This window comes from Panthera uncia (assembly GCF_023721935.1).
Source record: "Panthera uncia isolate 11264 chromosome E2 unlocalized genomic scaffold, Puncia_PCG_1.0 HiC_scaffold_19, whole genome shotgun sequence".
Lineage (NCBI taxonomy): Eukaryota > Metazoa > Chordata > Mammalia > Carnivora > Felidae > Panthera > Panthera uncia.
The window spans coordinates 23,235,641-23,258,167 of NW_026057588.1; the positions used below are offsets into that span (position 1 = coordinate 23,235,641).

Below are 22,527 nucleotides of genomic sequence, written 5' to 3' on the forward strand. Positions count from 1 at the left end.
TTGCCATGGGTTCGGGAGCAGGGAGGGGCAGTTGAATAGGTGAAGCACAGGATTTATTTTAGGGTGGCCACACTATTCCGTTTGACATTGTAATAGTAGATACATGACAATGCATTTATCAAAACACTGAACTTTATAGTACAATGATGTTTAATGTATGCAGATTTAAAAAACTCATCTAGGAGGTGGTGGGGGTTGTTCATAGGATGAAATGCAGAGCACAACAAAACTTAAGTATGTTACAAACATAATAAACAGTCTCCCTGGAGAGGGTGAGGTTGCTGACCTAAGTCACTTTGGAAATGATATCTATAAAATTAAAGGTAGAGGGAACTATTCTTAGTACTCCACGCTAGTTGATAAAGTTGTTTCCCATGTGGGCATGTGTTTATAGTTCTGCTACCACTATACACGTATACTGGAATTCAACAACTAAGCAAATGGTATGCAGATGGTAGGAGCAAGCTTTCTCAATGTTTCACTGAAAGAACACTAGACTGATTCATTCATGCAAGCAGGTCTGTTAGAAGCAAGTTTTACACATGTGCCTTTACAGAGTTTTAACAGGCAGCAGTGTGTGCTGAAGTGTTTCACTGAGATAATACTGTGAGATTGTGGTAGAATAAAAATACACGCATTTGGTCTTTATTCTTGGTTCCTGGCATAGAGCTCTTAAAACCCTTGGAATTTCCTGATAGGAGTGGGAGGAGTGCCTAGGAGTGGGAGGAGTGTGTTTTTTATTCATAATAAGATCCTTTCAACCATACCTGAGTTTATGCTAATAAGATGACTCTTGTAGGACACGCTGGGAGCTGGTTACCAGAGGAAACAACCACATGATTACAGGGGTGGAACTTTCAGTCCCACCTCCAGCCTGAGAGAGAGGCTGAAGATTAAGTCCAATCACAAATGGCCGATGACACAGTTCTGAGACCATTCTTTCACCACTGATTAAGATTAGGGTGGCAGGTATCAGGGATAATATTCTTTTAGCCTTGTGAGCTCTCTGGGCATAGTTGTGACCTTGCCAGCTCCAGCTGCCCAGCTGCCTCCTGGTCCACTACTTTCATGACACCATTCAAGTTTAATTGTAAAAGACAGGTTAATTATAACAATGCATCATAAAATGTTCAGAAGAAAAGGAGAATGTTTTGTGACCCGTGTTTTGTGTGTGCGTGGCAGTTTTAGGTTATTAATTTTTAAAATAAGTACTTCTTAATGGAAACAATTTAGCCAAAAATCTGTCAATCTTGAGACCCATTAAAACAAAAGTTGAATGAGACAACAAAAATAAACCCATAAATGGCCAATGAACTTAATCAATTATGCCTATGTAATGGAACCTCCACAAAAATCCTAAAGGACAGGTTCCGGATAGCTTCAAATTGGTGAACAACACATCAAGGTGCTGGGAGAGTGATGTGCTCAGAAAGGACATGGAAACTCCACATCCCTTGCCCTATTCATCTCTTCCCTTTGGGAGCTCCTGAGTTGTATCCTTTGTAACTGACCTATATATCCTTTAGTGTTTTCTATGTAGCAAATTATCAAACCTTAAGTGGCGGTTGTGGGTAACCCAATTTATTACCAGTTAGAAGTACAGGCAACAACCTGGGACTGATGATGGACACTGAGGTAAGGGCAGTCTTGTGGGACTGAGACTTTAACCTGGGGGGTCCACACCAACCCCAGGTACTGTCAGAAGTGTTATGAGCAAACAGGTTTTTCTTTATACTAATTCATTCCTACAGCTAGTGATTTAAGAAACAACTTTACACGTGTAATCAAGGGACATTCTGTAGAAAACTTAATCAGTATTCCTCAAAATTGTGTTGGTCATCAAAAACAAAGCAAGTCTGATAAGTGTCACAGTAAAGAGGAGCCTACGAAGGCATGACTAAATGTAATATATCCTGGAACAGAAAAAGACAAAAACTAAGAAAATCTGAATAAAGTATGGTGCAAAGGGTTTGAATACATTTCTCTAAAGATATACAAATAGCTAGTAAGCACATGAAAAGATGCCTAACATCATTAGACATTAGACAAAGGCAAAAACTGCTTCATTACCCACTAAGGTGGCTATAATAAAGCCAGATACTAACAAGTGTTGGCAGTTAATGTGGAAACATTGAAATCTCATATATTGCTGGTAGGACTATAAGATGGTGCAGGCTTTTTGGAAAAATTTGGCAGTTTTTCTAAAGATTAAAGACCATGTGACCCAGCAATTCCACTCCTGGGTATAGATCTAAAATAATTCATTATTCAAGTGGAAATAAAAAACGTATGTCCACCAACTGATAGATGTGAAAACAAATGCGTGGTATTGCTAGCTATATAATAGACTGGCAATAAAAATGAACTGATACGTACTAGGACAGGGATAAACCTTGAAAACATAATGAACAGGTTACAAAAGACCACATATTGTTGACTCCATTTTATATAAAATGTCCAACAGACAAATCCTTAGAAATGGGAGGTGGGGAATGGAATGGGGAGTGACTGCTAATGGATTTGGGGTCTCTTAATTCTTTTAAATGTTTATTCACTTCTGAGAGACAGAATGCAAGCAGGGGAGGGGCAGGGAGGGAGACACAGAAATCCAGTTTCCAGACTCTGAGCTGTCAGCACAGAGCCAGATGCGGAGTTCGAACTCACGAGCCATGATCATGATGTGAGAAGTTGGACACTTCACCTACTGAGCCCCCCAGGCACCCCTTGGCGTTTCTTTTCTAGGGCAATGAAAATGTTCTGGAATTAGACTGTGGTGGTTGTTGCAAACTCTAGAAATATACTGGTAACGACTGAGTCATACAACTTTTATAAAAAGGTAGATTTAATGGCTTATGAATTACTTCAATAAAGTTACTGAAAAGACTCTTTGTGCTGTTGATACTATACATGCTTATTCTGTAAACAGGTGCTCTACAAAAGCAGAGCACAACTGAGTGAAATAACAGATATCAACAAGGTTTTATTCTCCTTCAATATGGTTGTCTTTGCTATGGCCAAAAAACCTGAGTAGAATTAAAAGAAAGACTACACTGAACAACTCTAATGTTTTATAAACCTTTATTGGAAAGGCTACAAACTTCATATTGCCACTGCATTTCTTAACCTTAAAGTGGTTGTGGGGAAGTAACCTTGGATACAAAACTACTATGCTGTTGAATCTTGCCCAGGCTGGTTGTAAAATATTTTTTGTACAATGGAGGTAGAGTGGATAGGGCAATAATTTAATCCTCACAGGCCTTGATTAATGCCAGGACACTTCCTAACATTCCACCCCCACCCCCACCCACCCACCATTCAGGTTATCTAGTAGGCCTAGAAATAAACTACAAGTACTGTATTTAGGCTCAGGGATGGCATAATACATTTTTTAGTTTTCAGTTTTCCCCATTTGTTCTTTTACAAATGTAAAATGTATAACTGATGTCTCTTTTCCCTAAAATTAAAGTGTGTTCTAAAAATATCTACTCTGGGAATGAAAAGGTAGAAGATGGAAAGAGCAACACAACATCCTTTTCATAGTAGTTTTACCTGATTTTTCTCATACCAGCCTAAGAGTCTTACTTTTCTATAAAACATTAGTAATCGATGCTTCCCCCAATTTCAAATATTCAACTTAATGGAGACAGAGAATCTTTAACTTAACATTTAATGAAAACAGAGCATTTTAACAGGTTCTATGCAGACATGGTTCTAATATTGATTTGCTGTTACCTTATTTTTAAAAGGGGGAGGTGGTGGGGAAATACAGAGGCTAGGTTAACCTGGCCCCAATGCTCAGGATTATAACTTGTTACAGAACTCAGATGTCCTTGACTGTACAAAGCATCAGTTGAAGCCAATAAAGCCTGTTTTTACCAACATGTCAAACTTTCTTTTTGCCTTTTAAAACTATAAAATGGGCATGTACCTGAAGCATAAGCTTCAGGCCAATGGGCTTTTAAGGGCTGCTTAAGAACCAGAATGAAGGATACATTCTCCAGTTTAAAGATACATTTTACAGTTCAAAGTATGTTCTTCCTTCTAGAAATGTGACACAAAGAATAATTTATACCAACTGCTTTTTATTATTGAGTCTCAGAAACCTTTCACAAGATGGTTAAAAAAAAAGGGGGGGGAAAGAAAAACAAAACAAACAAACAAAAAAAAATTTTACAACCACAGCTAATGTTATTTTCTCCATTGTTCCCAGTCAGCTCCAAACCCATTGTGTGCAAAGCCCATTTTTCCATGCATCTAAATGATAGATACAGGCTATGAAATTCTTTATTCTATTTGTAGCAGCTTACGCAGGTGCAGCCAAACACAAAGCTTCAGGACAAATTGTACACAAACTTTACAATGTGGGATTTGGATTTAAAATATGAACATAAAATCTACACAAAACTGATAAAAATCAAGCACAGATACCAGGACTGAAACTTATAACCCATGTGTGAAAGGGAGTCTTGTTTCCTTTCAAGTGCTTTATTCTGCTACAGAACAGTCAAAATGAAGATGTAAAGCTTTGTGGTTAGTTTAAATTATACACTCTGTAGATACTATACCAATTTTAAAAGTTACACATAGACCAACAGATGTCCATCAGTTCATCTGGATTGACCAGACACTCCAGCTGGATCGCTGAAAGCAAACCGAGCAAATGTGGAAAGAAAATCCACCTGTGCAATTTGTTTGCAGAGTTTACTGATGGGCACATTGCACTCCTGGTCCATGATGGCTGCTACTTTCTTCATCAGAGCTATCATTATAGGCTTCACGCCTCTGACCACCTCCTGAGCCCCGAGTGCTATCAAATTCTTGAAGCTCTACCTCCTCTGTATCTCCAATGATGTTTGGAACTTCTGGTCTAGATGGCAGAAGGTCTTCTAGTTCCTTCATTAAAACAAAACACAGATTAGCTGGGAAATATCTTCAACTTTCCTTTGGATACAATCCAAGATATATGCTTGAGAGTTAAGATAGGTCAACCTATGTGCACTTTAAGCCAGAGATCACAAACTGATGACACACAGGCCAAATCTGCAGAAATCTTTTGTACAACCCAACTTAGAAAATAAAAAGCCAGAATTAGTTCCCAACATTAAAACACTGAAAGATTTCACATGAGACGTGCCTTCCCACATAGAACAGCTAAAAGATGCTAAGCTGGCATACTACTATGATATGTTGGATGCCTTTTCAGGTGAGGGATCTGGTCTCCAGAGAGCCTCAATCCTCCCAACACCAACTCATACCCAGTGTGCTTTACTTCTTTACTATTCCCTGCTTGGCCCTGTCAACATTTACACCAGCAAGCCTCGCGTTTAATAACCACCAGAACGGCCCAACAATCACTCAAATGTTAAAAAAGTAAAATTTTATAAATTATGTGTTCTAATCTTAGCACTAAAAACAAATGAACGGTGACAAAGAAAAACAACTATTATTAAACTTTAAGTTATCTGCTGCTTAGAGAACACTTACAGAAAGCTTGTCTGGGTTGATCCAGTTGTTTTCAGGAAACTGCACATCAAACTTTATGTATAGATCACCTTTTTCAAAGGGATTACGATACTGTGGCATTCCTTCACCTCGAACTACACGGACACATCCTATTGAGTAAAAAGGAAACTATTTAGAATTTATTCAAGAAGGTACTCAATAATTCTTTTGAGAGTCACTAGCTATAAAAAACTAAAAATCACAAAAGAACACATGGAATCCCGGATCAAACAAAAATCAAATCAAGATCTACCTGGTTCAATTACTTTTCCAGGGGGGTATTTCACCACAATCTGACGTCCATCAAGGTGTTTAAATGTGAACTGAAATCCACACAAAGCTTCAACAAGTCCTATCTTGTATGTCATGTGCAAATCATTCCCGTCTCTCTGGAACACCTACAAATAAACCACACAAAACATTTTAAAAAGTACGGAGCCATGACCTGTTGTGCTGTGCTCCTTGAAATAATTTCAAAACCTTAATTCTACCATTCATAGTAAAAGCCAAACTGTCATCATCCCTAATTCCCTAAATTTACATAAGGAAACCTAGCTATTTTCACTTAATATGCTAGAAACTTCTGTCAGAAAAGCACTGGAATCAAGAAAACAATGGCTCATAAGGCAGGCTGAGGCTCCAAAAAACAGAACCAGGTATATTCTGCAATTGTGGCCCATTTCCTGACTCTGCCTCTGAGCAAAAAAAATGGTGCAGACAGTCCAGTAAGATTCTGTAGAACAGGTTCACCTTAGGACTGTTCCCCAGACGTGATCCTAACAGGTAAAGGGGAGAGTCCAAATTCAACATAAAGTTCAACCAGTAATGTTCAGCCAGTAAACGGGCTCACACACACGTACAAAGAAGTTTTATCTCATCTAAAATTCAAAATTTGCTTAGGTGAATGTACATCAAACAGCAAATGCTAAGGGTGCCTAATTACACTATAAGCCTATTGACTAGGTAATGCAATGATTATTCAAGAAACATCAAATATGTTTCTGAGCTTTTAACGTATAGGAAAAATATATCCAACTTCACACATACCTGACTTACAATTTTTGCTTATTAGAATTTACAAAGATCAGGGCACCTGGGTGGCTCAGTAAGTTAAGTGTCTGACTTTTGATTTCGGCTCAGGTCCTTCTCATGGTTGAGATCAAGCCCTACTTCAGGTTCTGTGAGGAGTGTGGAGCCTGCTTAAGATTTTCTACCTCTCTCTGCTCCTCCCCTGCTCGCATACACTCTCTTTCAAAAAAAAAAAAATTTACAAATATCTATACTTAGCCTTTGAGATTTAGGATGAAACAAAATTTACAATGAAAGGTCACTAAGATTTTTTTCAATACAAAATAGTCTCTTCCAAAAAAACAATGCTGGCTAATTCAGGGAAAAGTGGAAATCTAAAAAGATATCCTCTTTTCCTAAATTATCCTCCTAAATTTACCCATGAAGAAAAGTTAATCTCAAACCATTATCTTGGATCAGTGGTCCTGAACCAGCAGCCTCAGCAGCACCAGGAAACTTGTTAGGAATGCACATTCTTGGGCCACACCCCATACCTACTATGAAACTATGGAGGTAGGGCCTAGTAATCTGTAGTTTTTTAACACCAGGTGATTCAGGGGCACCTGGGTGGCTCAGTCGGTTAAGCGTCCGACTTCGGCCCAGGTCCGTGAGTTCGAGCCCCTCTTTGGGCTCTGTGCTGACAGTGCAGAGCCTGGAGCCTGTTTCAGATTCTGTGTCTCCCTCTCTCTCTCTCTGACCCTCCCACATTCATGCTCTGTCTGTCTCAAAAATAAACGTTAAAAAAAAAAAAAATTAAAAAAAAAAGAAACACCAGGTGATTCTAATGTAAGTAAAAGTTGAGAACCACTGAATGTATATTACCTATGTGCATTTCTTTAAGTATTTCTCACAATGGGTGAAAAAATTAAGTTCAATAAGGATTCTTCAATGCAGAATGTTTTAACGCTTTAATATCTATAAAATGTTAGTGTTTCTAAACATCTTATTATTGTTCCAAGAATCATCTATAACCAAATATCCTTTGGTTAAAACTACATTAGAAATAGGGAACAAGGGGCACCTGGGTGGCTGAGTCAGTTAAGCACCTGACTCTAGATTTTGGCTCAGGCCATGATCTCATGGTTTGTGAGTTCGAGCGCTGACAATGAGGTGCTTGGGATTCTCCCTCCCCTCCCCCCCGACTCTCTCTCTCAAAATAAACTTAAAAAAAAAAAAAAAAAAAAAAAAAAAAAGGAATAAGAAGGACACCATGCTCCTGGATAGGAGAGCTCAACTTAAAGTGATTCCAATTAAAAATGATATCAGGGCGACGGGGGGTGGCGGCAGGGACTAGTGGACAGGTGAGTAGATTAGAAAACTTGGTGCTAAAATTCAAACAGAATAAACAAGCAAGGACACTCAGGAATTTTTTAAAAACCATGTTAATTAGAGGCCCCTGGGTGGCTCAGTCGGTTGAGTGTCCTTTTGTTTAGTGTCGGTTGTGTTTGACTTCAGCTCAGGTCATGATATCATAGTTCATGAGTTCGAGCCCCACATCAGGTTCTGTGCTGATAACTTTGGAGCCTGGAACCTGCTTCAGATTCTATCTTCCTCTCTCTGTCCCTCACCCGCTTACGCATACTCTCTCTCAAAAATAAATAAAAAACTAATTAAAAACCAAGAACCAGATAGTAAAAGACTTAAAAGCAGTAAGAATTTCTGGAAAACAAAGGTACAGAGAACAGAGAAGGGACTAACATCACCAGATATGGTGATTTTTTGCTATGCAAATGCACAATGGTAGCCATAACACCAGAACAGATACACACCTGTACTGAAAGATGAATACACATGATTTACTGCACTCTCAAAATCAAATGTTTTTTGATCAGAAGATTTATACTGTTTCAGCTAACAGCACCCACCCTAATCTCATGGCCTCATAATTCCTTCAGCACAAGTGTTGGGAAGTGGGGGGGATAAAAGAAAAAAAAAAGCCCCTAACAAAATAACTACAAGCTTTTTCATGAACTAGTTGAGACTACCCAACTTTTCTTAAAGGGTTAATATTTTTGGGGCATCTGGGTGGCTCATTCGGTTGAGTGTCCAACTTCAGCTCAGGTCATAATCTCACAGTTCATGGGTTTGAGCCCCACATCGGGCTCTGTGCTGACAGCTCAGAGCCTGGAGCCTGCTTTGGATTCTGTGTCTCCCTCTCTCTCTGCCCCTTCCCTGCCTGCACTCTGTGTCTCAAAAATGAATAAACATTATAAAAAAAAAAAAAAAAAAAAAGGAGGTTAATATTTTCAGTGGTATAAATGAAACAAGATGCCTAAATCCCACCCTGGGCTCAAATTTACTTTATTGGTCATAATAAAACCAAATCTTTGACCTCTTTCTAGCTGAACTTCCACTCTAACCTCTACCATCTTTTATTTTCTACTTTACACAGTTACATCTGCTGTCTGTTGGAAATTCCATGCAATTCCACACCTTCCAACAATTTTAAGAGGTGACCTTCTTCCAAATACCTTCCCATAGCCTTAAGAAAGAAAAGTAGCTTATTCATGATCTCATTTTATTCTACAATATCCTTCTAAGGGAGGCCTATCTTTGTATTTAATAAAGCCAAGCCAAGCCCAGGGATCCCAAAGCTAGTAAATGGGGAGTCAGAACTTAAGTCCTTATCTCCAAATCCAGTAATCTTCATTTAAAAAATTTCCATTTAATTATGTAGCAACATTAGAAACATCTGGGTAGCTCAGTTAGGCATTATACTCCTGATTTTGGCTCAGGTCATGATCTCACAGTTCCTGAGATGGAGCTCCACGCTGTTAGTACAGGGCCTGCTTGGAGGATTCTCATTCTCTCTCTTTCTGCCCCTCCCCCACCTGTGCTCTCTCTCAAAATAAACTTTTTTTTTTTTTTTTAAATTATGTAGCAACATTAAAGAATGAATGTAGGGGTTAAAAAAAAAAAAAAAAGGTTTCACCATCAGTCTGACATACCAAAAACTCTCCGCCAAATAAGCATTACTTAACTTCCCCATTACTCTCCCGCTACTACAGTGCCACACATCATTTGGTAACTGTTCCAATGATATAGCAACGAAAATACCCACGTGTTATCTGAACCATCTCAAAATACAGTTTATACCCAAGCATACTATAAAGCTTATAAACATCTCAATTACTTGGCTATCTTTCTGCCTTCATCCTTTGTATGGTGGTGTGCATGAAAGGCATGACTGAACAAATGAGGAAGTAGCTAAAATACCAATTAACAGAGAATCTAGAGTTACAAATATTTCAACCTATAAGACCTTAAGGCTTCAATTCTAGGAATTATTGTTTTTTAGCAATCAAGAAGCCCTTGCTATTTGCAGGATTAGCAATATCCACAAAGGGCCTAGATATAGATAGTAATTTATAGTTTTGCCAAGGCAAGAAATTTGCCCTGAGAAAAACAAAGGAGAGCAAACCACAACCTAGCATGGGAATTGATCTAATCAAATTCCCAGAATCAATATGGCTTTATTCTCTATTAGATTCGATTCTTTAAGTTTTATTTATTTACTTTGAGAGAGAGAGTGAGGATAGGGAGAGGGAGGGAGAGAATCCCAAGCAGTCTCTGTGTCAACACAGGCCTCGATCTCATGACCATGAGATTATAATCTTACCCCAAATTAAGAGCCAGACACTCAACTGACTGAGCCACCCAGGCACCCCGTGATTTTCAAAATTTATTTGTAGAAATCACCATCAAATGGGAGAAATTTTTAGTGTAAACTAATAAAGTGGTGACTTGTGATATAAAGACCTTCAGAGAAACTCAAGTCAATGAGATCAAGTAATGCCAGAACCCCGTCAAAGGCTTTTATTGTCAAGAATCTGGGTGATTACTAAACAAGTTTCCTGAATAGCTCCAGATACAGCTTTCAAGAATAAAGGCTTTTTACAACTGCACCAAGAACCATAAAGTACCTAGGAATAAACCTAACCAAAGAGGTAAAAGATCTGCACACTGAAAACTATAGAAAGCTTAGGAAAGAGAATGAAGACACAAAGAAATGGAAAAACATTCCACGCTCATGGACTGGAAGAACAAATTATTGTTAAAATGTCAATACCACCCAAAGCAGTCTACACAGTCAATGCAATCCCAATTGAAATAGCACCAGCATTCTTCTCAGAGCTAGAGCAAACAATCCTAAAATTTGTATGGAACCACAAAAGACCCGAAATAGCCAAAGTAATGTTGAAAAAGAAAACCAAAGCAGAAGGCATCACAATCCTGGACTTTAGCCTCTACTACAAAGCTGTAATCATCAAGACAGGATGGTACTGGCACAAAAACAGGCACATAAACCAATGGAATAGAATAGAGAACCCAGAAATGTACCCACAAATGTATGACCAACTAATTTTTGACAAAGCAGGAAAGAATATCCAATGGAAAAAAGACAATCTCTTAGCAAATGGTGCTGGGAGAACTGGACGGCAACATGCAGAAGAATGAACCTGGACCACTGTCTTACACCATACACAAAAATAAATTCAAAATGGATGAAAGACCTAAACATGAGACAGGAAACCATCAAAATCCTAGAAGAGAAAACAGGCAGCAACCTCTTTGACCTGAGCCGCAGCAACTTCTTAATTGACAGGTTTCCAGAGGCAAGGGAAACGAAAGCAAAAATGAACTATTGAGACCTCATCAAGATAAAGATAAAAAGCTTCTGCACAGCAAAGGAAACAATCAACAAAACTAAAAGGCAACCAATGGAACGGGACAAGATATTTGCAAATGACATATAAGATAAAGGGTTAGTATCAAAAATCTATAAAGAATTTACAAAACTCAACACCTGAAGTAATCCCATCAAAAAATGAAAGACATGAATAGATACTTTTCCAAAGAAGATATACAGATGGCTAACAGACACATGAAAAGATGCTCAACATCACTCATTATCAGGGAAATACAAATCAAAACCACACTGAGATACCACCTCACACCAGTCAGAGTGGCTAAAATTAACAACTGAGGAAACAGATGTTGGCGAGGATATGGAGAAAAGGGGACCCTCTTGCACTTTTGGTGGGAATACAAACTGGTGCAGTCACTCTGGAAAACAGTGTGGAGGTGCCTCAAAAAGTTAAAAAATAGAATTACCCTATAACTCAGCAATAGCACTACTAGAAATGTATCCAAAAGGTACAGGAGTGCTGATTCACAGGGGCACATGTGAAGAGCATGTGCTATTATAGCAGAGCTATCAACAGTAGCCAAAGTATGGAAAGAGCCCAAATGTCCATCAACTGATGAATGGATAAAGAAGATGTGGGGTGTGTATGTATCTACATACATACATACATACATACACACACGCAATGGACTACTACTCAGCGATGGAAAAGAATGAAATCTTGCCATTTGCAAAATGGATGGAACTGGAGGAACTGTTTTTATTTTTATAATCATATGTTTAATTTTTTTTAATGTTTATTTATTTTGGAGAGAGACAGAGAGTGAGTGGGGGAGGGACAGAGACAGAGAGGAAGACACGGGATCTGAAGCAGGCTCCAGGCTCTGAGCTGTCAGTACAGAGCCTGACGTGGGGCTGGAACTCACAAACGGCGAGATGATGACCTGAGCTGAAGTCGGACACTTAACCCACTGAACCACCCAGGCACCCCTGGAGGGTATTATACAGAGAACTGAGGGTTGATGGGGCTGGGGAGTTGGGGAAAATGGAAGATGGGCACTGAGGAGGGCACTTGTTGGGATGAGCACTGGGTGTTTCATGTAAGTGATGAATCATGAGAATCTACTCCCAAAGCCAAGACTACACTGTATACACTATATGTTAGCTAATGTGACAATAAGTTATTAAAAAAAAAAAAAAAAGAATAAAGGTTCACAGGGGCACCTGGGTGGCTCAGTCAGTTAAGTGTCCGACTTTGGCCCAGGTGGGCCAAACCCACTCAATGGTTTGTGGGTTCAAGCCCCACGTCAGGCTCTGTGCTGACAGCTCAGAGCCTGGAACCTGCTTCGGATTCTGTGTCTCCCTCTCTCTCTGTCCCTCCCCTGCTAGCATGCCCTCTCTCAAAAATTAATAAACATTAAACAAAGAAAAATAACAATGGGCTCGTAAAAAAAATAAAGGCTCATACTATACTATATGGCACATCAGAAAATAGAGGTGCAATGGTATAATCAAAAGAATATACACTAGACCACATCGTTGGACCAGTTAATTATGCCTTGTACCTAAAATACAACATAAGAACAGAATAAATTTTTTTTAAACTGAAGTACTTTTTCTATCAAGAAAAGGTCACGTGGTTAAACCAACATGTAAAACAATTCAACAGAAAAGCACTGAGGACTGAAGCCCTATCTATCCACCATTCAACACCAATCAAAGGAGTTTCACAATGAAAAATAAGCTGCCTTAGATCATCTGGTCCAATGCCCTTATTTTCATAAAATAAGGAAACTGGGGTACAGAAACAACAGGATTACTTACGATTACAGTGTAATCAATGGCTGAGCTGCAACCAAAACTGACTCCTTTTCAGTGCTTCTGACTGCACCTGGCTTGTTGGTCTACTAGTCAGTTCTTATGAACTCAGCCCAAGCACTTAACAACTTCATTTAAGTTCAAAGTTGTTCCAGAGAACCCAAAAAGATCTAACCCGTACCTTGAGCAAAAGACTCATTTCTGCATAAAACAAAAATCAAACAAACAAAAAGGAAATTACCTCATGTTCCTTCTCTTGGAGCAAAAGAACAATGTCTCCTGGTTCCACTCCTGGGGCCTGATCTGCTTCCCCAGTGAATGTAATTCTCTGTCCATGTTTCATGCCTTTGTCTACGTGGACTTCAAGAATCTTCACTTCTTTAATCACCTTCTTGCCTTCACATTTTTTACAGCGGTCCTTCTCATTAATTACCTCTCCTAGAAAGAGAGGTCATTCAAACTTCCAGCAAGAGAACCATACTGCACTCTTAAGATACATCTTGATAATGCTTTTATTCATTAAATAAACGTTCCGAATCTAACTGCTATCTAAAGTTTTGTTTAAACTATCTTTCTTAGTAACAGAAACTTGCATCTTACTACCCAGTCTCCTCTATTTCAGAGTATAATGTATTTTAAAATACACTTTCTTGGCTGACTCATCTCCTAAATTTAAAACAAAGTCCAAGGATCAACAAGGAAACAAAATGCGTGGTCAAATGCTAAAGCTTCTACAAGTGCTTCTTCATTTTTTGTTTTCAGTCTTAGTTTCATATAGGTTTAACTCTGTCAGAGACAACCCAAATAAAAATTTAAATACCCTTTATGGATCATTATTACATTGTATAATGGGTACTGGATTTTATTTATTTCATAGACTAACCCCTGCTCAGGTGTCCTATTACGGATCTTCCTTTTATTTAGGTGCACTATCATTGACAATTTCCAAAACCAAAGAAGAGATGGCTAAATTTTATCTGACACTGAGTATCTCCATACCATGTTTAGAACAACACAGCTTTTCTATGCATTCTTCTGAAACATTTAATTAGTGGTATAATGAAGTAAACATGAAGTTGTACATAACTTATTATGAAAAAATATCATTGATTTTTGATGGCTGATTATTGGCACACATTAATGCTTAGATGACACATATAATTAATGACCTCAGGGACTGTTTCTAGAACACTGCTTTCAAAAAGTATGTTCTGTAGAACACCAGTTCCTCACAATGGTAATGGTACACGGGAAAAGATTTGAGTAAACTTGGTTCTTGATGGCAGAAACTGTTAGAAACTTTAATAAGGGAAAGTGCACTGAGACTTTACAGGAAGGGAATATAATATGTAGTTTCTCCATTATCTCATCACTTCCTGGAGCAATTTGGAAAAACATGCTCTAGAACTGTTTTCAGTGTGGTAGCCACCAACCATTTGTGGCTATTTAAAGTTTAAATTAATTATAATTAAAAATTCAGTTACTCAGTTACACTAGCTAAATTTCAAGTACTCAATAGCCACAGGTGGCTAATGGTTACCATACTAGACATTGCATATACAGTATTTTTCCGTTATTGTAGAAAAATTTTATTAGATAGCACTGCTCTACAACAGGGTCTGGCAAACTAAAACCCACAGGCCAAATAGGGTATGCCCTTGTTTTTCTAAGAAATGTTTAGCTGGAAGTCAGTCATGCCCATTTAGTTATATATTGTCTGTGGCTATAAAAGCATTACAAGGATAGGGGTGAGTAGTAGTTTCAAAAACCATTCTGAGCCTAAGTATTTCAAAGACATTCAAAGCCTAAAGTATTTACTTCTGTGAGAAGGACTTCAATCCCTATAACTACCCTTAAAAGGTAGCAGCTTACAGTACAATCTGTTGCTATCTCCCTCTTCTCCCTCTTTCTCAAATATAACCTTTAAAAATATAAAGGGACAAAAAACTTTGCCCATCCTTTTGGAACTAAAAAAGACTAACATTTCACTGAACATAACGTAAACTTACTATTTGTGTTCATTGGGCCTATACATAATAATTATTTTCATTTATTCTTTTGGAACTGTATGAATACACATGTTAAAAAGAAAAAATATAAGCCTCTCCAATTCCTGCATTCCCAATCCATTTCAACATAAAAGCAGAGAAGTACTGGCATGCATACCTTCTCCATTACAGTCAGAACACACAGACTGCATCTGTTGTACCATTCCCGGAGCCAGCTGTCTTATCATAATGCGTACACCTCGACCCCGACAAGCACTACACTTCTGAACAGCTCCAGACTTTCCACCTTGGCTAAAGCAAGCAAAAGTGTAAATTAGATTTTTGCCCATAGACCATTCCAATAGGTCATGGAAAACAAGAATTGTGCTTTTCAACTTCATCTTCTCAACACCCAATGACCAGTATTTAAATGGACTTTCAGAAGTATCAGAAAATGTTGAGTTGGGTAGTTTAAATCATAAACAATTTTTACCTGGTAGAGACTAAATGTACCACTGAAAGATCAGATGAAATGCATCTTATAAACTAGAACACACACTTACCCACTGCATGCACTACAGAGTACATTCTTGCTAAGTTGTAGTTTGGTTGTCTTGCCATTATACAGATCTTCTAAAGATACTCTGGGGAGAAAAGAATTAGATTCAATCAAATTCTGCCAAGTTCTCCTAAATACAAGATATACATGACAGCTGACACAGCAAATTCCACTACAGCCTTTTAAAACAAAGAATTAAAAAACATCTTACACTAAGTCAACTAAAGTTTTATTTTGTGGCTCAAATTAACAGAAGGATTTTATGGTTATGGACAGTATATATGGTGTCAAAACCAGAACCTACAGGATCGGGCCAACAATTTACTATGCTGCATTTTCTGATAAAGTTGATAACTGCACAAACTCAAGGATCAACCTTCTTCTGGCCTCAAGCAGGAGCCCCTCCATCTAATCCAACCCTGTGAATGTGGTACAATTATTATCCTCATCTTACAAGACAAAACTGAGCCTAGAGAGGTTAACTTGCCTTACTTGATCACACAGGCAGTTTGGCTCCAGAATCCATGCTCTACTAAAGACTCTGTTCCCCTCAAGGACAAATTTTAGAAAAGCTACAAAGTTACATTACAACTTATGGGAGTTATATGCAACTTAGATTGTATATGTCTCAAAAACAAAACAAACAAAAAAAAGTGACCTTGTCAACAGTGTGACAGAGAGGAGGAAAAGAACAGGTTTTCAAGAGAGACAGAAGTTTTAGAGGTCTTAAGAAACCACTGACTTGTAAGCAAAATTATATATTTGAATTAACTTTTACCAAACTTTCAAAGGGGTCTATGATCAAAATAGGGAGGTTTAGGGGCGCTTGAGTGGCTCAGTCGGCTAAGCTTCCAACTTTTCATTTTGGCTCAGGTCATGATCTCATGGTTTGTGAAATCAAGCCCCAGCATCAGGCTCCACACTGAACACGAAGCCTGCTTGGGATTCATATTCTTTCTTTCTCTCTCTCTGTGTCTCTGTCTCTGTCTCTGTCTCTCTCCCCCACCCCCGACCCTCCCCTGCTCATATGCATGGTCTCTCTCTCTCTCTCAAAATAAATAGACATTTATAAAAAAGGCAGAGCTTATAAGCCTATTAAAAATACACAACTGATAAAACCCAACTACCTTTATACAGCAGATGAATTATAGGGCCATTTATTTCCAAACCAACCTCAAAAAAAATCTATGTATATCAAGTCTCAAAAACACTATTCAGGGGCGCCTGGCAGGCTCAGTCAGTTAAGTGTTCACCTTCGGCTCAGGTCATGATCTCAAGGTTCATGAGTTCAAAGCCCTGCATGGGGTGGGGGTGGGTCTTTCCTAATTTAATTTTTAAATTAAAAAAACATTTTTTTTTTTAACACTATTCATTTAGGATCTGAAAGCAATGCTTTTAATGTGCTTTTTTACCCATCTCATTGTGTTTTTAAATTTCTTTCAGCAGTAAAGATTTACTTTAAAATAGAGGAACAATAGTTAAAAGTAATTTGCAAAGCACCCATAATATTTATTTTGTGGTATTCAAACTTTCCCAAAATCATTATTTCAAGCTAATATTTGTACACATTCTAGGCAGTATAAGAATAAGACACTTAGGGACAAAACATTATCAACACTTGCAAATAATGACATAGCTACAGCTTAATCTTAGACAAAAGCAATTGGCTGCATCTTTCTTTTAGTACTCATAACAATCTTTAACCAAATCATTTACAGAAAAAAAAAAAAACAGGTACGTCTTTTCCTCCTTGTATATTAAATTGCAATCAGTATGCAAAACCACTATCTAAGAGGCCAGAAAAATACGCACTTCAACATGGCCAATGGACAAAAAATGTGGGTAACAGTCTGGCCAAGCTGGCACTATCCACCAATGGTGCTAAACTGGCACAATCCTTTACAAGGCAATTTAGTTGTATTTATCAGCCTCAAAATACTGATGCCTGCCTGGGAATCTCTGCCAAGAAGAGACAAAGCTGTATATAAAGACACTCAAAGCAGTTACTCATTACAGAAAAATATTAGCAACAGCTTATAGAAAAGGTGAATGATTAAATAAAACATGGAATGGAATATTATAAAGCCACCCAAAATGAAATGTAACAACAGGTAAATTCTAAGTAGTATTAAAACCGGCATTTACTATATAATTTGAAAAAAATTTTAAGGAGAATATTAAGAATTTATTAAGGTACAGCAAGCACTCTCTTGATCCTATTTACTTCTTAGATCACTTCTGTATCAAAGAAAAAAGAACACACACCAACAAGTATTACTCTTCGAATAATATCCTAATGATAATTTCTGAGGATAAATTCTTTTAAAATACAAACAAATTTGAGAATGAGATTCAAACAATGTAACAGTTTGCACTTCCTCTAATCTACTCAAATATATAAATTAGGTAATATGAAATATTTTAAATAAACGATGAAAGTCAAGTCTCTGGCATTTGCTAGTAAAACCCTTATTGGTTCGTGAAGAGGATAAAAGACCTCACAAACTTTGCAAAGTAAAATAGCTATTTTCATACTGTAGAGGGCCATCGGTGGTTAGCAGTCTAAGATCAAGGTCAGACACCATTCATATGTTGGCAGGTTAATGTCAGGCTTGAAGCCAGCAAGCTCCATGGAAACCAATTTAGGAGAGTTCACACTGAGGATCAAGTAATGAGTGACTGTAACAGTGTAAACAAACTAGTCAGAGAGTCACTCACTTTGTAAGTTTTTAAACAAAAAGTAACTTGTAAAGTTTAAATACTTAAAAAGCAAATAATCTTCATAATTGAAATTTTAAATCATTTAGTAAAAGCAGCTTCAGACGCATATAACAAAACCACCTACCTACTCACTAAAAACACCATACTTTCAGATCTGTAGCAAAGTACAAACACCTAGGTTACCAAATTCAATTTAGTCACCCAAAGAAGATAGCAAGGACATGGAAGATTTTTTTTTTCTGACAAAGGATGAACATTTTTAATACATTTCTCTTTACTGAGCATTACTACATGAAAAAGTAGTACTTAATATTTTTTTAAGAAAGAAAAAAGATATTTACTTAAGTGGATGCATCATGTCTTCTCCTCTTCTTCTGCCATTTCGACTTCTACTCTGATTGCCCATAAAGCCGAACAATCCCCCACCAAAAATGTGAGAGAAAATATCATCCATGCCACCACCTCCACCGCTACCTTCCCGAAGACCTTGTTCTCCATATCTGTCATATAATTCACGTTTCTCAGGATTTGACAGTACTTCATATGCAAAACTTATTTCTTTGAACTATAAAGAAAAGTAACAAGGAAAACAATTGGGTTCTCAGGAAGATGAGTGGGGGAAAGGTTAAGGGAATCTGGAATCTAAAAGAAAAGCTACAAATTACATTTGGTTTGATTCTGGTCCTACCTCCCTCTGCCCGGAATGCGGGCATTCCCATTACAAAACCAAAATATTCTTAACGTAAAGATTTGGCTCTACAGGCATAGATGGGACTTTTCTTACAACGTTCCTGTTTTTAAGGAGGGCAATTTAAAACTGAAACCTCATGGGGAAAAGTGTCAACTTACTTTGTCACCAGCATTTGGATTCTTATCAGGATGATATTCCTTGGCTAACTTTCTGTATGCCTTCAATAAAAAAGAGAATTTTTAAAAAAGGTTACATAGAAAATCTGCTTTAAAGATTTGTGAGTACTAAATATCCATTTTTCTGAAAAGCAATTGTTCTAAAATCAGAACCTTCTAAAAATTATCTTTTATTCACTAAGACTGTTTGGCATCTAGATTCATAATTACTAATTTATCCATCCCAATACTGTTTACTCACTATCTTGATCCAAAAAAGCAGACAGCAGCTATACTTGAACAATGCCAGAGAAAAACCAAAATGCTGGAAAATTCTGCATCTTCACTATTGTCAAATGGCTTTGATGGCCAGTAACCAGACCAAGATGACTCCAATGAACTCAAGAAATGACTGTCAAGCTTAGCAAACTGCAAAACATTACTACTAAAAATTAAACGAAGAATCTCTGCTCAGGATAGCTCCTGCCTTTCCTCTAGTTGAAATACCAGGAAAAAGCCAGGAGAAGCTTTTAATATTTCATGTGGTGGATTTATTAGGGTCTTAATTAATTGGAGTGACCTCAGTCTTCGCGAAGTTGCATACATTTTAGGTGGCTGGGATATACAGCACTTAAGTCTTTATTCACAGACACATGAAATTATATAATACAGACTAGCATTTCCGGTAAGGTAACAGGAAGTCCATTTTACTCTCAACTGTATTGGTCCCAGTGCCTAAGGAGCATTCTCATTTTTTCTCAGCTTACAAATCTGGATACTCTAAAATCAGGGAAGACGGTACAGGGTTTAATCAAATGCCGCAAGTGCCTTGAAATCCTTAGATCAAAGATTCGCAGCACTACAAACAACAATAAGGTCTTATATTTATTTTTAGTTAGTGTGCACTCAGGTGTTTGGCCGAGACCCACGGCTTATTCCCGAAGCGGATACAGAACATCTAGGTTACCTGCCCACAGAACAATACATCCGAACACAGACCCAAGGGTCTGTGAGCGGAGGAGGAAAAGAGCGAGGTGCTCCTGCGGCCGCGGCACCCAGGAAACATCCCCCACTGCCCGGAGGCACCGACGGGGGCGGCCTCAACCCTCCCGCCAGACCCTAGACCCAGCCCCGACTCGGCTCCGACGCCGACTACCACGACGTGGACAACTTCTCTCCCGGGGCGAGATGCGCTGCGCGCCTCTGTCCAACCTGTTTTTCCAGGGTGGTGACCTCCGCGCGGGGAGGGCCGAGCTGGCTGCAGCCTCCCGGGAGCGCCCAACCTCCGGCGCCCGCCGGGGGAGACAGGAAGGAAGCGTTCTTCTGGTGTTTGCGCAGGGGTGGGTTTCATTTGCTGCATTTGCGGGCGGGCGGGCGGGGCCGACAGCCCAAGGTCAGCCGAGGCCGGTCTCGCCGCCACCGCCCCCCAGCCTGGGCCCGCCGCGTCCGGCGCCGGCTCGTGGGCAGCCCCGTAGCGCGGCCTGGCCGCCCCAGCCACGCAGGCCCGCGCCCCCCACACCCTGCCTGGCCCGTCCCGCTCCCCACTACCTTCTTCAGCTCGTTCTCGCTGGCACCAGGTGGGACGCCCAGAATGTCGTACAGCTTAGTGTCGGCCACGTTCGCCATGGCGGCCGGCTGAGAAGCGCTCAGAGGAGAAGGCGACGGAGCGCAGCCAGGCCCACAGCGGCGTCGGCGGCAGCGCAGGCCGAGGAAGACAGCGAGGGGGAAGAGGGGCGGAGCTGAACTTTGACCCGGCGCACGGCGCGCCGTGACGTCGCTACGCAGAGTCCGCCCCGAGCGCTCGGCAGCGACTGTTGAGGGTCGTGGTGGTGACCGAGCTTGCGGTGGGCTCGCTTTTGCTCAGGGTCCAAGCCCTGGGAAACTGAGACAACAGTGATCTGCGCTTTCCAAGGATTCAGCTCCCTGCGAAAGGCGTTAATGGAGGGTACTGAGGGGATGAAGAGGCTGTCCCCTTGGTCAGCTTCGAATCCGGCGGGCGAGAAAACCGGGCCGGGCCCCCGCGGGAGGCCCCGTTGAGGTCGTCCTCTGAATCCGAGATGCCGCAGGTGGACTCTCCGCGTCTAGTTCCCTCGGGGCTACGAGAAAAACAGCTCCTGGGGGTGGGTGTGCGTGTCTTTCTGTCTGCGTGTTTGTTTTGTATTAAGGAATTTTTAAACACTCAACAAAGGTAGTATGTTACACCGAGGAGTACAACAGTTAGCTACATTTTACCGATTTTGTTTCATCTCCTCCAGCCTCATACTCCTTAATCTTAAGTGTTTTAAGGGAAACCGTTTTATTCATAAACATAAATATATATGTCTCTAACATGAGTTTTTAAGGCATAATCACGTCATCACATTTAGTCCATGTTCAGATTTTCACAATTGCCTTAATCACAAATTGTCTTTTCACAATTTGTTTGTGGCTTCGGGATCCAAATTAAGGCCGACCCGTTGGGTCTGGGTCATGTGTTTAAGTCTCTAACTTGATAGCTTTACAATTAGCAAACACCAGAATTCTAGATGGTATAAGGCAGCCTGACAGGACACAAAATCACCTGGTGATTGATGCCCGTTGATTTATATTCGCTTTTCAAAATGTTTGCAGTGCACCTACCACGTGCTGTGATGGTACAGACACGGACTGGGGGAGGGGTGTTACAAGAGAATAAGCCCTAGTGCCTGCCTTCAACTCACTAACGATTTATGGACAGGAAAATAAAATGTTCTGATCCTTTGCAACCTGAACTGGTGGTAAAGACTCCAACATAACTATCTCACTCAGGCTAAGCTCTCTTCCTCGGCATTCCTCCAGACCTAGTTGTGGAGGGCCTGGAGTACCATGCCCAGGAGTTTAAAATTTATCCTGAAAACCCTGGGGAGTAATTGATGGGAAGTCATCATACTGTTTCCACCTAACTCTTCCCTTTTCTTCAAATCCTACCCCAAATGCTGTTCTTTCAGTGAAGTCTTCTTTGATTCCCCAATCCGGTGAATACCACTGTCTCATCTGAGTTTACACTACTTTAAGTTTGTGCCTCTCCTAGATGGGTCTGATGTGCAATTTAAATAGTATTTTGGTGTGAGGCTGAACTCCATTAATAGGCTGTAGGTTACTCAGGGGAAATTCATTCTTCTGTACCCCACAGGGTCTGGTTTTGAATGCAGTAAAGGCCTCAGTAATTTCAGTTTCCCCACTTCCTTTTCACATTTTGAGACATTCATAAAAAGCAGTGTAAAGTTGTAGTGGAGTTAGATTATGTGGGTTGGTGGCCTGATTCTGCCATTTATTACAATGTGACCTTGAACAAGTTACTTAATTTTTCTGAGGCTATTGCCTCACGTGTCAAGTTAGATTTAATAGTATTTATGTCA

General features: G+C 39.5%; 1 protein-coding gene across 1 annotated transcript; it reads right to left on the bottom strand.

Annotated features, from left to right (window-relative positions):
* Positions 1-3,064: 3,064 nt before the first annotated feature.
* DNAJA2 (DnaJ heat shock protein family (Hsp40) member A2) lies at positions 3,065-20,881 on the bottom strand. The gene is made up of 9 exons (XM_049620925.1): positions 20,699-20,881; positions 19,154-19,213; positions 18,646-18,869; positions 15,588-15,668; positions 15,203-15,336; positions 13,278-13,474; positions 5,756-5,900; positions 5,485-5,612; positions 3,065-4,893 (listed from the first exon to the last, which is right to left on the bottom strand). The coding sequence occupies exons 1-9, from the start codon at positions 20,774-20,776 to the stop codon at positions 4,702-4,704; spliced, it is 1,239 nt and encodes a 412-aa protein (XP_049476882.1). The 5' UTR covers positions 20,777-20,881; the 3' UTR covers positions 3,065-4,701.
* Positions 20,882-22,527: the final 1,646 nt, after the last annotated feature.